This window comes from Netta rufina (genome assembly GCF_964035555.1).
Source record: "Netta rufina genome assembly, chromosome: 29".
NCBI classification, from domain to species: Eukaryota; Metazoa; Chordata; class Aves; order Anseriformes; family Anatidae; genus Netta; species Netta rufina.
In genome coordinates this window covers 1,404,780-1,419,698 of record NC_140153.1, presented here as the reverse complement: position 1 = coordinate 1,419,698, position 14,919 = coordinate 1,404,780, and the positions used below count along the sequence as shown (strand labels likewise).

Sequence of the window (14,919 nt, the reverse complement as noted above, 5' to 3'; positions counted from 1 at the left end):
ATTTCTACTCTCACTGTAAAACTACAAAGAAATAGGATGAAAATCATACATAAATTTACAAGGATGTGAATTTCTTCTGGAACACTGGCACAGGCACATCACAACTTGGAAAGCTCCATGTATTTAAACCACCTATAGGTCTACTTAAGTACCTCTAGCGAGTTCCTATAAGCAGTTTAACATTTATGAGAAGGAGGCCTTGCTTTTGCTAAAACGTCTGGGTTGTCAGATTTGGAGCTGAATGGTCAGAAGAAATGGTGAGAAGCCTCTACCATCTTCAACAAGTGGCTGGATCAGTAAGAATTTTATTAAAACACAGCATGCAAGACATGTGCTACAGTCCTCAGTCTTTGTCTAATGCCCTTTACCAGTTCTGTTTCCACCCCATGTCAGTCCCTTCTCTGCATTAGGATCTGCAGTCCACTCACCAAGGTCTATGAATATCCAGTTCACCTGCATGGCTGGACATTGCTGACACAGATGGGAAGTGCCCACCTAGATCCTCCCTTCTTGCAGCTGCAGGATTTGCAAATGAGAACTTCCCTGCTGAAGGCACAAGTGAAGTGTCCCCTTTGCTTCTGCCCCACTAGTTCCCTGTAAATTGATCAGTTCTCATGGGCAGGCAACGTACGCCTCCTCAGAGGGGATCTGCTAGAGAGGAAATGCCATGCATGTTCTTCTACCCTGGCTGCAGGACTTGCAATTACAAGTTACTTCTCCAGTGTTTTGCTCAAGGAATTATTCTCATTCAGGAAAGTATGGAAAGGAGCTGGCTGGATTTATTGCAGGGGTGAAGCAGCACTAAAACCACAGCCTGTTCCTTTGCACTGTGCAGAAAGCAAACCAGCGTCCCTGCTAGCATCCTTGGGGCTGACAGCAGCTCAGCCAGGAGCAGCTGGCTCCAGAATGCCCTGGGGATGCTGGAGGATGCCAGGCAGCAGCAGGGAACTCACCAGGCAGGCTCCACCATCCTCTCATTAGGCAGCACTCCTCTCAGAGTAATGTTCCCAAGCCATCAGATGAGAGCTGCAATTTTCATCTGTGTAAAAACTTCCTCTCAAATACCCTGTGTTCCTGCCAGCATTCAGCCCCACAGCAAAGTGCATGGGAGGCCGTGGCCGGTGTTAAATAAGCATTCATTCACCCTGGCTGAGTGTCCCATGGTTCTGCCTTACCTTGACCTTCCTGCCTCCCTCTCTCCCTTCCAGAAAATGGTTCCACCTGAGCAACATCCCTTCCTGCATCGCTTCTGAGTCTCTGCCTTCCACTTAACTCCATGACCCTTGTGAGGACCAAGGAGCTCATGCAGAGCTAGGTCAGATCAGTGCCAGGGCTCCAGCACACAAGGGCATTTTAGCCAGATGCAAGGGGAGGAGGGAGGAGGGACATTTTGTCTTGAAATGACAGAATCATGAAAGGTTTGAGTTGGAAGGGACCTTTAAAGATCACTCAGTCCAACCACACTGCCACTGGCAGAGAAACTTTCCTGTAGATCAGGCTGTGGAAGCCCCATCCAGCCCAGATTTGAACACTACCATTGCCAGGGCATCTGCAACGTGTATGGGCAGCCTGGGCAAGGGGACCTCACCGCCTTCATCGTGAAGGATTTCCTGCTAATACCTAAGCCAAACCTACCCTCTTTCACTTAAAAACCACTGCCCCTTGTCCCATCACTCCAGACCCTGGTAGAAAGTGCATCCCCCTTGTCATAACCATCTTTATGTATCAAAAGCTGCAGTGGGGTCTCCCTGGAGCCTTCTCCAGGCCTAACCCCCCCAGCTCTCAACCTGGCCCCACACCAGAGGTGCTGCAGCCCCCGAGCAACCTCGCGGCCTCCTCTGGCCCCACTCCAACAGCCCCACGTCCGCCTCATGCTGGGGACCCAGAGCTGGATATGGTGCTGCAGGGGGGGCTCATGAGAGTGGGGCAAAAGGGGACAATCCCCTCCCTCACCCTGCTATTCCAATCTGCTGTTCCAATGGGGTTGCTCTCAATCCACCCGTACCCGGTTAGATTACTCCCACTAGGTGCAGGAGAATGCACTTGGCCTTGCTGGACTTCCTGAGGCTATTTTGCATTACACCTGGCCCCAGAGCCATGCCTCCCTGCATTACCATTTGCACAAGCAGTCCCTTGACTTTTTAATTAAAATGCAAAATATCCTGAAGTGAGGCCAATTCACTTTAGAGTCTTAGAAAATGTTCCCAGGGAAGCAAAGTGGAAAGCAAAGCACAGCAGGAACTGAAGGACTCTTGTCCAGCCTGTGTTGGTAATGCCCACATGCAAACCTGAACCCACAGGCTGGAGGATTTGCAGAAGTTTAGGCAAGCCAAAGGACAACACCAAGATGCTCTCGGCATGCAAGAGGGGACGATGATCTTGTGCGGAGTCATGTGCGGGTGACAGACCCAGGAACTGGCGTGACTCCTGACATGTCCCGAGCACGTGGTCTTCTCACTCCCTCCTCACATGCACGTCCTGTGACTAGTAACAAGCATACCTATTTTCATGACATCTGCCAAATATTTCTCTCAAACACCAGCCCGGTGAAGCAGCCCATCATGTGCCCAAAAGACATGACCTGGGGGCTTCTGTTGGGCTCTTACACTGATTCAGCACCAGCCACTTCTGAGTAAGTCCCTTAGCATCTCTGGCCGTCACCATCTGCATTCGTCAAACGGATGCAAGGATGCATTTTTTAGCTCCCATGCAAGGCTGCAGAGAGAACAAATTCATTAGTATTCATAGGAGCCCTCTGATTATCTGCAGGCTAAATAGTTATGAGACAAAACAAAGGTAGTGATCACAAATAATAAGGCAAAGAGTAAATAGCTGAAGACACGTATAGCTAAAAAGTATGGGTTTGTGTTAGTAAACAGGGAAGTCTGAATGGTCGATGGCTGTCTCATTTCCACATAGGATGGTGCCCAGGACTATAAAAGGTCTCCGGGCCCAGCTCACTTCATTCGTTCATCTTCTCCTCCCTTCACTTCTCCTCACCGTTCAACAGGGTAAGTGAGAACATCTTGATCTTCCTTCCTCTTCACTAAAGAAAAATGCTATGGATATCTTATAACAATAGCAAATACAGATGGGTCTCTAGACTGGACCTTTGGCTAAAGTTGGTCTTTATGAAGAGTGTACTGGGAATTATGGAGACAAATTCAAAGCCTTAAGATGGAGAGGCTGCAGGGGTACCAGCAGGGCCATGCAGAGCAAAAGGTCTGAGAATGTTTCTGGCCCAGGACTGTCTGCACCGTGTTAGTAGCACTGCTACCCAGAGGGATGCACTGGTGCAAGTAGGTGAGCATCTACATGGCAGCAAAAAGACAGAGGCAGGAGTTATAAGCAATATTTATTAGAAAAAAAAAATAAAGACAACAGTGGGTTTCAGTTCCTAGAATATCTGAGTTTAGCATAAGCAGCGCAATGAATGATTTCTGCATTTCCAAATATGCTGCTCCTGATCACAGCCTGACTCTTTCTGTTGCTTTCCAGCTTTGCCTACACTACCAACAACATGCCCAACGGAGGTTGCGGTGGATGCTGCGGTGGAAATAACTACACCGTCTGCTGCTACAGCAGTCCAAAGTGCTGCAAGACACCCTGCTGCTACCCCTCGCAGTGCTGCTGCCCCATGACCTGCTGCATGCCCATGCAGACCTGCTGCTACACCATGAACAACGGAGGCTGCTGCGGTGGCAGCGGTGGTGGCTGCTGTGGCAACTAAATCCCTGGGCATGAGGCAGGCAGGGCTGTGCTCACCTCCTCTGCTGCAGCACTGCCTGCTGCTTCCCACCTGGCTCACTCTGCCTTGGATATGGATATGGATATGACCCTAAGTGCTCTTCCTCCTCTGCTAGACTGCAGATCTCTCCTTTTCTTTACTTGCCTTTAATCACCAAATGCCTGTAATGTGCTTTGAAGTTTCTACAGTGTGATTTTCCTTTGTAAGCGTTAGTCCTGCTGTTAGTTTTTCCTCTTGGTGTGTAGTATGCTTAATGCTGTTGATATATCATGCTCTTCTTTCTTGCTTTTATCTCCAATTACTCATGAAAGACAATAAAAGCTGTGGCTTATGACACTGCAAACTTCTGGTCTCTGTTCATTCATTTATCTTTTCCTTTTAAGCTGTAGCTCTGATCCGGGACTTCTTTAGCATCTGCTTAGTTTCTGATTACGGGGAATTTTTCAACTATTCAGCCTGCTGGCAATGGCAGCACCCCAGGATATGCAGTGAACCTGGGTCAGCCTCTCACCTGAGGAAAAGCAGCACTTGCTGGTGTCAGTGCATTAAGTGACAGGCTATGCAGTGTTGTGTTATTTTCTCCCTGCTTATAAGATGTGCAGTCTGCAATGGAAGCATCTGTATCATCCTAAGGCTAGAGCTGAGGGTCTTTTTTGTTAATGGAATCCTTCCCAGTAAATTTGCTGAGCTTTAAAGCAAGCTTCTTAAAGACCCAATGTCTTATCAATGAGGTTAAATAGACCAGCAAGTGTCTCATCTGAAAACAGATGGTGCAAGGAGAGAGCCATTGAAAGTCTGGCCTGAAGGATTCAGAAATGTTATCTAATTCCATTTGGGGTTCTATTAAAATATGGCACATTTTAAGAGGTGATATTCAGAAGTGAAATATTTGCACTTCATGATTTGCAAAGCCCTTGGGAACAGAAGTGACTCCAAAACATCTTTGTTAATGTAAAAAATCCAAGTTCTGTAGAAACACCATAATCGCAAGAAAGCAGTAATGAGCTATAAATCAAAAGTCCTAGTTGGCCCCTAACCAAGGGTTTTTCCACCTCTACACGCAAGTCCTGTGCCTTCCTCCAAGGCAATTACATTTTTCCTGTAGCTGAAGAATAAATTATCTCAGCAGCAGTGGAGCACGCGCCCTGCAGTCACACCCCTGAATTCTGCACATGCTTTTCCCCGTGATTCAAACCCAACCGCCACTTGGACAGACCTCTGAGCATCTCTTCCACAGCTCTGCTGCGGAGTGAGTGGATGGAAATTCCTTTTGCACTGACAGCCCGGGGCTGCTGTGCGAGATACATTGCTGGCATTTAAAAAATGCCTTGACCATCCACAGAAATGCACAGAGGAGGAGCTCCACGGACAGTGAGTCAAAGCAGAACTGTCAGAAGGCGGATGTGACACTTGACAAAGCCTGGCGTTGTTAGTTCGTGAGGTCAGCGGTGCCCTGGGTTGTACTCATTCCAGATTTGCAGAGCATAAAAGGGCTTTTGGTGTTGTACCCACTCACTTGGCTGAGAAACTTCTCACTTGGAAGGGAATTAGCTCCTTAAAATGGGGGAAAGGACATACCCACCACAGCCTGACCCCGTGCCCAGGTGCCTGCCAAAGGCTCTCTGGGCACAAACAATTAGGTGATGGTACTCCAGGACCATGCACGTGGGAGAGGTCCAAAGTCACCCAGCCAAACAGGAAGGAGATCAGGCGTGAAAGAGGGGAGAGCTGTGGGAATCCCCCAGGAAATTTCCTATTATTTCTGCAGGCCAGTGGGTTTGACACAGCAGTGACATGGCAGTTTCACAAAGTTATCATAAAAAAAAAAAAAAAAAAAAAAAAGGTTTTCCCACTACTAGTTTCATTCAAGCAGGAATGATAGGTGAATGTAGCCCCTGTGCCAGCCGCAGACCACAGTGCCATGGCACAAAGCATGGAGAGGCAGGAAGTTCCTCTTGTCTACATCGAGCATGGTATTGCAGCACCAAACTGGACTTCCAGCTGTGGGTGAAAAGGCCAAAGAGTGGCTTGGGGTTAAACCCCAGCTCCATGAACACAAAGACTCCTGGTTTAGAGTTGGCCAGGGTGGTTTTAGGCTGAAATAGAGTTGAAAAATCAATCACTTATTAATGAAAAAATAATTTATTTCTTATTCCATTTTTTCCTTTAAAAAAATACTTTGCAGGAAGCTTTTTTTTTTTTTTTTTTTAAGGCTAGATTTCTCTCTACTTTGTTTTAATCTCATGAAAACCTGTCTCTATTTACCCATCTCTGCTCTGACACCCCATTTCATGGCACTAGTGTGCTGGGACATGGGACTGGACACCAGGAACCCCGGACCTGTAGGTGACTTTCCCACTGCCACGAGAGGCTCTTTTTGCACACACCAGTCAGCATCACGGCATTCCAGGTATCCTTATCCCAGGATCCCATCTGACTGACATTGGGTAACAGCCTATTTGAACATGACCGATGGGAGAACAAATTAGTTAATGGCCAATGCATATGCAAAGAGCTAAGCTGACGTTACAGCGAGGGAGATGCTAATTGCAGCTGATTAATCCAATAGCAAGTGCCAGAAAAAATATACATGCAGAAGTGGCACTCACTGCTTAGCTATTAATTCCCATGGCATGCCTCATTGCCAAGAGAGCAAGGCTGCATATAAAAGCTTTTGGCTCCAGCGCGGTCCTCAGGACTCGGACACCCTGCTCAGCCCGTCTGTCACCAGTCGCAGGGTGAGTTGGATTCCCTCTGCTGCCTCAGATTACTAACATTTTTTCATAGAAAGAGCCAATTAAAATAAATAAATAAATAATAATATTAATAATAACAATAAAAAAAACTCCATTGTTTTCTTTTTCTCAGACTTTATCCCCGAGGGCTTGGACATCTCTGCCACAAGATGCAATTCCGTAAAGGCGAGGATGACCAGGATTTGTGCCATGACGACTCCATCTGCGGCTGCCACGAAAGCCCCATGGGGGTCACGGACCTGTCCCCCTGCCATGACCCCGGCAGCCTCAGCCGCGACGTTGAGGGGTCCTGCCAGAGCGTGCCACAAGCCTGCCAGCTGCCGGAGCCCTGCCCACCCCAGAATTGCTGCCCGCCACAGCAACGCTGCAGTTTTGGCAAACCCCGTCGGCGGGTGGAGCTGAGCCCCGTGCAGCCTTCTTGCCCCCCAACTAAAATCCACCGCCGGCCTCTGCAGCAGTATCGGCCGCCACTGCAAAGCGAGGATCCAGGGAGCTGCGGCAAGCCCCGCAGGAGAGTGGAGCAGTGCCCCGTGCAAGAGCCCTGCTCACCCATCCCGCTGCATCCCCGGCCGCTGCAGCGCCGCTGCCCCTGCGTCCCGTGCTGCTGCCCACCCATCCAGCACTGCCGCCCACCCATCCAGCACTGCCGCCCACCCGTCAAGTACTGCTGCCCCCCTGCCGTGCAGCATCCCAGCCAGCACCAGCACAAACAGGTCCCTCTCTTGCCCCCCTGCCTGCAGAAGAAATGAGGAGGGGGCCCTCCCCAGCGTGTTCCCCCTATGCCGCTGCTCAGCGCGGAGATGCCCCGCTTTTTGCTCAAACTGCTGGTGCTCTCAGCTCTGCTTTCTGGCTGCTGCTCTGCACGCCCTGGATTCAGGGACTGTGATCCCCTGCTTGACCCCGGCACTGACACTTTAAATCAATGCCCTGGCGCAGGCTGCCTGTGGGTGCACCATCCCTGGCAGTGCCCAAGGCCAGGCTGGATGGAGCTGGGGGCTGCCTGGGCTAGGGGCAGGGGTCCCTGTCCACTGCAGGGGGGTTGGAACAAGGTGGGCTTTAAGATCCCTTCCAACCCCAACCACTCGGTGATTCTGTGAAATTCCCAGGATCTTCCCCCCACCAGGGAATAGGCTTTAATCACCCAAACCCCATTTTGCTCCTCCTTTGCTGGGAGTTGCTGGTTCTTCCCTCTGGTGAGAAGGCAAGCAGAGGGGATGGATGAACTGAGCAAGAAAAGCCAGAACAAGGAGGTGCAAGCAGCCTGCAATGGACGCCCCTTTTCTTGCAGCTTCAGCGGACTGTGATTTCAAGGCTGTTCCTAAACAGGGACAGGACTGTACTGGGAAAAGGCACACACTGTGATGGCAGGAGCACCAGGGACTCCTGCAATTTTACTTTCTCCCTGTGTATTCAAGAATAAAATTGACAAAAATTAGTTGACACTTTGTTCCTTTTTCTTTTCCACCAATAATATCACTGATATTACAATGAGTAGATATTAAAGGTCATTAGAATTCTCACAAGGATATCTTTGAAGTTAAAAACAAAATTCAAGGTCACACATGACAACTTCAGCCCTGGCTATGGCAGTTTCACCAGGCTGACCTCAGCTGTGTGCTGTGAAATTTTCCCCATGGTGGTTACCCATGAGAGGACCGATGGGTGGACTTCACTATTGCCCATCACGCACCCTTCCAGTAAGTGATCTCAGCACAAACTGTTTGCCCCACAATGTGTTCCATTACCTCCATTAGCTAGGCAGTAACACCACACTGGGAGGCTGTCCCTCATATAAGTGCTAATCAGGATAATGAAGCGTGTGCCTCAGCACATGAGGCGTGTCTGAGCATGCCAGGAATGTTCTCCCTAGGTGCAGGAAGGTGCGGGTCAGCCTCTTCCCCACGGACACGCTGCTAATGTGCTGCTTCTCTCTCACTTTAGCAGAAAAGCCTTTCACTATGCACATTAAAATACCCAGTGTTTTTTCTTTGTATTGCCTTAGCATAGCCCCAAGGATCCCCACTAGCAATTCCCAAGGAAAATCAGGGGGAAAAAAATAATTTGTATTTACTTAAGACAGAAAACCTGCCATGGAAAGGCCGCAGGCCAGCTCAGTCCTCACACCTCCAGCTTGGCTCTGGTCTCTCTTGTCTTCGAAACTTCTTTTCACCCGTCCCAGCCACAGGACTCTTTCTCCAGCCTGCCCAGGTCCTGTCCTCCAGCAGTCTGGGGCACTCACCCTAATTTGGTGCCACCTGTGGACTTGCTGAGTCCACCTCATCATCCAGGGCATTAATGAAGATGTCAGCCAACATCAGCCAATGTTAAACCCACCATATAGTTTACCCGTTCCAGGCCATACTTCCACCAGTTTAACCACAAGGCTGCTGTGGCAGACACTGCCGAAAACCTTGCAAAAGTCAAGGCAGCACCATCCATTGCACTCCCCATCCACAGAACCGACATCATCATCATCATCATCACCGAAACCCATCAGCATGATTTGCCCTCAGTGGCTCTGTGCTGGCTCTTCCCAGACCCCTGTTTGTGCTTCAGGCACCTGGAAATGCTCCCCGTGGGTAGCAGAGTGGGAACGCCGGGGTGATAACGCTGTGCACATGGAGGCTCCTGACTCATAGGTCACCCATCAGCCTGCACGCGGTGTCTCGGTCCTCTGGAGCTGGTGAATAAGTACGATATTACCTGCCTCATATAGACTATGTGTGGCTTAAACTCTGTGAGTCCTTTATGTGCACTACACAGTAACTATGGTATAATTAAAAGATACTTATCAAGAATCATGAGTCAAGCAGAACATGCCAAGTCCTGGGAACAGCATCCAAATGGAGGGGATGTTTTGTCAATAAATAATTTAGTCCTCGTTCCTGCAGTGTGTTTCATTTACAAGGGGAAGACTTGGAACTGTATAAAAGGGCTCGGTCCCTTTGCCTCTCACAATCTGTTCCCCCACTCAGCGTCTGCCTTCTCCTTGTGAATTGGGTAAGACAGCTCAGAGCACCTGGGTTCATTTTTGGATGGGTGTCTGGATTTAGGATGTCACAGACCGAGCATACTAGTGCTTTCCTTTAGACTGTGCTCCTCACACAGGGGCTAGAGGATGGTGGGCTAAGCCGCAAAAGAAGCCTTTGAGGGACTTGGGTTCAGGATTTTCAGCAATGTCGTTATGTGCTGCAATGCTATATGGCTGCCTCTGTTCTTGGAGATGGGAAAAAAAAAAATAAGAGTAAGGTCAGAAAGAGGGTTTGGACATACTGAGTGACAGCAAGGACTTTCTTTAGATCCTGGGTTTTAGGATAAGCAAAGCTGGACTATGCATGGGACACCAAAGTAGCTTATGAGAAGTTAAATGAAAACAGAGATGAAAACACAAGCTTCTTCATGTGTTTTTCAGATTTTTCCCTACAACTGCACTATGATATACTCCTCTGGAAGGGAATCCTACTTCAACTTGAACTCAACCTGGTACGACCCCTCAGGGTCCTGGCTGGACACGCGGCGCACGCCCTTTCGCTACGGCTATGAGACCTGCTCCTCGGGGTGCGACGGCGAAGGCGTGGAAGGAATGAGGGGGCACAACTACCGGCACTATGGCTACCGGCAGCCGGTCTGCTCCGAGCGGTGCCACAGCTACACAGCGGCTGATTCGTGCCACGGAGGTGGGGGCTGTGTCAGGAGACCCACCTACAGCTATGGCTCCACGGGGGGATGCCACGGCTACGGGCGGTCGGTGTGCTCCGAGAGGTGCCAAACATCCTCGGGTTCATGCCATGGAGGTGGTGGTTCCAGCTGTGTCAGGAGACCCACCTACAGCTACGGCTCAACCGGGGGATGCCACAGCTACGGGAGGTCGGTGTGCTCTGAGAGGTGCCACACGTCTTCCGGAGGAGGATGCCATGAGACCCGCCAGAGCTCAGGGTACCAGCCATGCTGCAGCAAGCCGGTGCAGCGGGTGCCGCAGATCTGCCCACTGCCCACCTACCCCATCCCAGTACAGCAAGGCTGTGTGCCTGTGGCAAAGTGCATCCCCAGCCAGCAGAAGCAGCAGGTCTGCAAAGTGCCGGCCCGGAAAATAAAGTAGAGGATGTGAGGAGTGGGGATGAACGGGAAACTTCTCATCCTCGCAACATCGCCCCAGTTTTCGGCATGTCCTGTGTCGCTCAAGGGTTTCCACTCTTCTTGTCATTTTGCTTGTAACGTGCTTTGAAGATGTAACCCACTGTCTCAGTGTGAAATATTAAGTGCTGTTCCTTATCTTGGTGGCTCATGTAATGAAACACCCTGCACTGTGATCAATTCACCTCCCACAGTTCTTTCACAGCAGATGCAGAGCCAATAAAAAGTACAGCTCATGACCCCCTTGTATCTGTGTTTTCTACTTCATCCCTTTGAATTGCTTCTGACCCTTCCTGTGGTGGAATCTGATGTCTGCAGCACCCCCGTTCACCCTGACTTCAAGGCTCCTGGTTGATTCAGACCAGTTTCACACTATTCCTCCTCCAGGCACACCTTCCCTGTTGAGAAAAAGCTAACAGTTTTCATCACATACTCTGTGTGCAACCCAGCAATTAAATACTAATATATTAACATGAAAAAAAAAATAAAAACACACCACACACACTTTGTCAGAGAGGTAAAAAGAAGAGTTCTGCTTGGCACCTCATTTCATTCATTGCCCTCTGTATCCTGGGCAGCCGGAGCTCAGCAACGTTCGGTGCCACTCTGATGGGTGCTGATGGGGTCAGGGAGGGGTGAGACCTCTCGGGGATGGAGCCTTCGAGCTGGGGGAGGAATGGGGACTGTTTAGCTAGGAATACAAGCCAAATGGGGATCAGAAGCGTGGCAGTAGACAGGGGAGGAGTTGGCTGGACCCACTCTCTTTAGCAGGGCAAAAGGCCCCCAGCCCCCTATAGGGCCACGTCAGGGGGGTTAGAGGAGCTCCCCGGGGGGATTGCTGGCAGCAAAGCAGGGACCTGCAACTGGTGACTCACAGCCTCATGTCCCAGGAGGCTCCTCGCACCTCACCCAGCCCAGGCAAGAGCCTCCAATGTCCCCACCGCCCAGCGTCCTGCCCGGCCCAGCCTGCAGGATGTGACACATCGCAGTCAGCTGCTCGGCAGCGTTAGAGGTGGAGATTTCTCCTGCAGCACAACCTGGAGAGGAAAAGGAGGCAATGCAGGTGCAAGGTGCCCCTTACTGGAATGGAGGCTTTGTCAGTGCACGCATGGGGCTCTCGACATGCCAGCCTTCCTCACTGAGCTCTTCCTCACCCAGGCACACAGGATGATGCCATGACACATTGAGGATCACACAGCTCCCATCCCAAGCATGGCTCCTTGGGCTGTCCCAGCCCTGTGCAGCCCAACAGCACAGCCCACGGGCCTCGAGCGCTCAGGCTGCAATGGCTTGGCCACCCCATGGCATGCAATGTCACTTGTGAGCACCTTGGGGACCTCTTTGGGAAGGATGGTGCCAGCAAAACTTTCACAGGAAAGGATGGGGCTGGGGCAAAGTGACAAATCCACTTCAGATCCCTTCTGGAGCTCACTGGGCTGGGGAAAGGAGGGATGGGACAGATGTCAGGAGGGCAGCTCCTGCTTTCCACTCCCCGGGACAGGAATTGCTTTGCCTAAGCCAATTTGACATAGGTTTGTCCAACCTCTAGTGAAGGGGATTCCGCATGAACAAAACCTGCCTGAAAACAAAAAGGGATTTGGAAGTTTGTACTTGTGCCAGACTTGTCCCACAGATTCTTCTAAGGTGTAGTATTTTTTTCTGTGCTTCATTTATCCCCTCTGTAAATTGAAAACCAATAACTGAAATATGGAATAATCATGACCAGTATTAGGACAATTGCAAATGCAATTCTTTCCATAAAACCAACAAATTACACACAGAACAAACCTGCAATCCACTCCATGTAGGACCAAGAGACTCAGGAAAGCATTTCCCAAAGTCTAGGTGCTTTGTAGAAGAACCTTGGGTCTCAGGCAGCAGCTATAGGGTCAGACACAGGTCTGGGTCTCTAACATGCGTGAGCATCCTCCCTGCCAGACCATGTTCAGGTGGATGTCTCTATCGCTGAGAGAAGTGATAAACATGTTTGTCACCATCCGGGTGATCCAGGGTGCAATTAGTGCTTCATCGTGAATAATAGTTTCACAAGAATCTTCATTCTTCTGTCATTTGTGAAATATCCCCAGACACGTTCCGGTTTCCTCTCGGACCTCTTCAATCAAGTGATTCAGCTCCACTGCCTAGCAGTGAATTTCCTGGACACTATTTTATTTCAGTCTGTCCGTGCTATTATTAATATTACAGTGGCCTCTAGAGTCCTGGCTGGGATCAGGCTGCATGTGCTCCACAGGCAGAAAGCCACTTTCCTCCCCAAAGCAGAGCACTAAAGGGCAGAGACACAAATCCCAATTTACATGTGAAGACAGAAGCAGAGAGGGAGGGAAGAGCTCAAAAAGCTACAGAGCTTTTTTTCCCTCTTTTTTCTCCTATCTGAGTGTCAGAAAGGAGATCAGTATCAGACACTGGGAGCAAATGTCAGGGGGATGGGACAAATGGCCTTGTGAGCCTCCTGTTGGGATGCGTTTGATTTCCTTATAGGGTCTTAAATTCCTTCTGTTTGGGTTAAATGTCTCTCCTTCAGTTAAGAAGGACTGACTTAAAATATTACATCACTCCTTTGTGCTTCTTTGCTGTTTTAGTCAGAAATAGGTTTATCATCAATGCTGCTCCCCTGCCTCCCAGTCCATGCCCAGCCTGCATTCCCCATTCCCATCGCTCCAACTAGATGCATCCAGCAGGAGTTTGCTCCAAAGTCTCCCACCTGAAAACCCCAAACCCAAAGCTCAGGAATGGGTTCAGACCCCAGAGGCCTATCCACTCCTTCTGTACCCCAACAGGACCAGCCCCTATTGCCCTGGGGCCAGTGGAGGATGCTCACACTCCTTATTTCAGGGCACCAGCCCCAGGCTCTTCGCTCACCTCCTGCCGACCCATCATGTGCTCATACCTGCATCCTTAATTCCCTTTATCTCTTTCGCCCACTCACAACCTAGATTTTTTTTTTTCACAAGCTGCCCAAACACACTCATTTATCCTACACACCACCATGGCCTTTTTTTAGCCATTTTTTTCTGCTGGGTCCCTTGGCAACCCATAAAACCCCAAGACCAACATCCCACCCCATTATTCCACCTTCCTACAACATGCTCACATTGCTGAATTGGACTCTTGGCTGCTTCATGCAAGGCAAATGCAGCAGGCAAGTATTTCGGGTAAATGCAGCACAACTATCCAGAAACCTCCCCATCCCTGCACATGAACAACACCAGGTGTGGTGGGCAATTAACATTTTTATGGAGTAACAAGAGGAATGGTGATCCCAAAGGCAGGATATTGATCTGTTTGCAACACCGTGAGTCAAAATAGGAGAGTAAAAACTCCAATTAGTGAAGTGTTTGCAGTGGTGAACAATCAAGTCTCTCCGGTGGGAGCTCCTCTTGTTTCCGGAGGAAAAATCCCGAGCACCCTATAAAAGACCTCACACCCCATTTCTCCTCATTCTCTCAGCTTCACATCTCCTCTTGAGCTCCTGCTGAACAGAGTAAGTCCAGCTCAAACTCCTGCGTCAAAAGACGATTGCCAACTTTGTCCTTGGCCACTTCTCTTACGCTTCTCATCTGTGTGCCTGTCTCTGCTCACAGTAGCTCAGTCCTTCTGGCTATGTTGTCTTCTCTTTCTGTACGTGAGTAAAAGAAAGTAACTAGAAAAAACTTAAAACTTTCTGCTTCAGGCTGTTGAGGTCAGGACACTTCAACTCAAGCGCTGGACTCTGGCCACCACTTCTCACTAATCCCCGAGTACCTTAACATCTATCTTACATCTTTGCTAAGCATGGAAGTGGAAGGGTTAGGGTTAGGGGTATGCATCACTAATTTTTCTCTATTCTTCAAGAACCTGGTTTATAATGATAATATATTCTTGATATGTAATCCCACATAATGGCACTGCTGCTGCTGGCTGGCAGACACGGCAGTGCCTCTTGCCTTTGCACCCACTCTAAGGTGACGGTCTTTCTAACAGCCCTGTGAAGATGTGCTCCCACCAGGACAAGGACCAGTGCCACCGGCAAGAGCGATCCTCGTGCCACAGCAGTGAAAGGTGCCACGGGAGCAGCGGGGGATCCGGATGCCATGGGAGCAGCGGGGGATCCGGATGCCACAGGAGCAGAGGATCTGGGTGCCATGGGAGCACTGGTGGATCTGGATGCCACGGGAGCAGTGGGGGGTCTGGATGCCACAGAAGCAGGGAGGGATCCTGCCATGGAAAGCCACAAGATTGCCAGCAGCAAATTTATCAGGTGTCAAAGATGAAGTGATCGGG

At 49.8% G+C, this 14,919-nt stretch overlaps 3 protein-coding genes across 3 annotated transcripts; all 3 read left to right on the top strand.

The window, feature by feature from the left end:
• Positions 1-6,653: 6,653 nt before the first annotated feature.
• LOC311219695 (uncharacterized protein) lies at positions 6,654-7,253 on the top strand (the record flags this gene model as incomplete). Its single annotated transcript, XM_084302948.1, has 1 exon — positions 6,654-7,253. One exon carries the CDS (start codon positions 6,654-6,656, stop codon positions 7,251-7,253), a length of 600 nt encoding a protein of 199 aa, XP_084159074.1.
• Positions 7,254-9,937: 2,684 nt separating this feature from the next.
• LOC311220013 (uncharacterized protein) lies at positions 9,938-10,603 on the top strand (the record flags this gene model as incomplete). The annotated part of the gene is made up of 1 exon (XM_084303386.1): positions 9,938-10,603. The coding sequence occupies one exon, from the start codon at positions 9,938-9,940 to the stop codon at positions 10,601-10,603; it is 666 nt and encodes a 221-aa protein (XP_084159512.1).
• A 4,026-nt stretch (positions 10,604-14,629) lies between these two features.
• Positions 14,630-14,914, top strand: LOC311220049 (uncharacterized protein; the record flags this gene model as incomplete). The annotated part of the gene is made up of 1 exon (XM_084303435.1): positions 14,630-14,914. One exon carries the CDS (start codon positions 14,630-14,632, stop codon positions 14,912-14,914), a length of 285 nt encoding a protein of 94 aa, XP_084159561.1.
• Between the last annotated feature and the right edge of the window lie 5 nt (positions 14,915-14,919).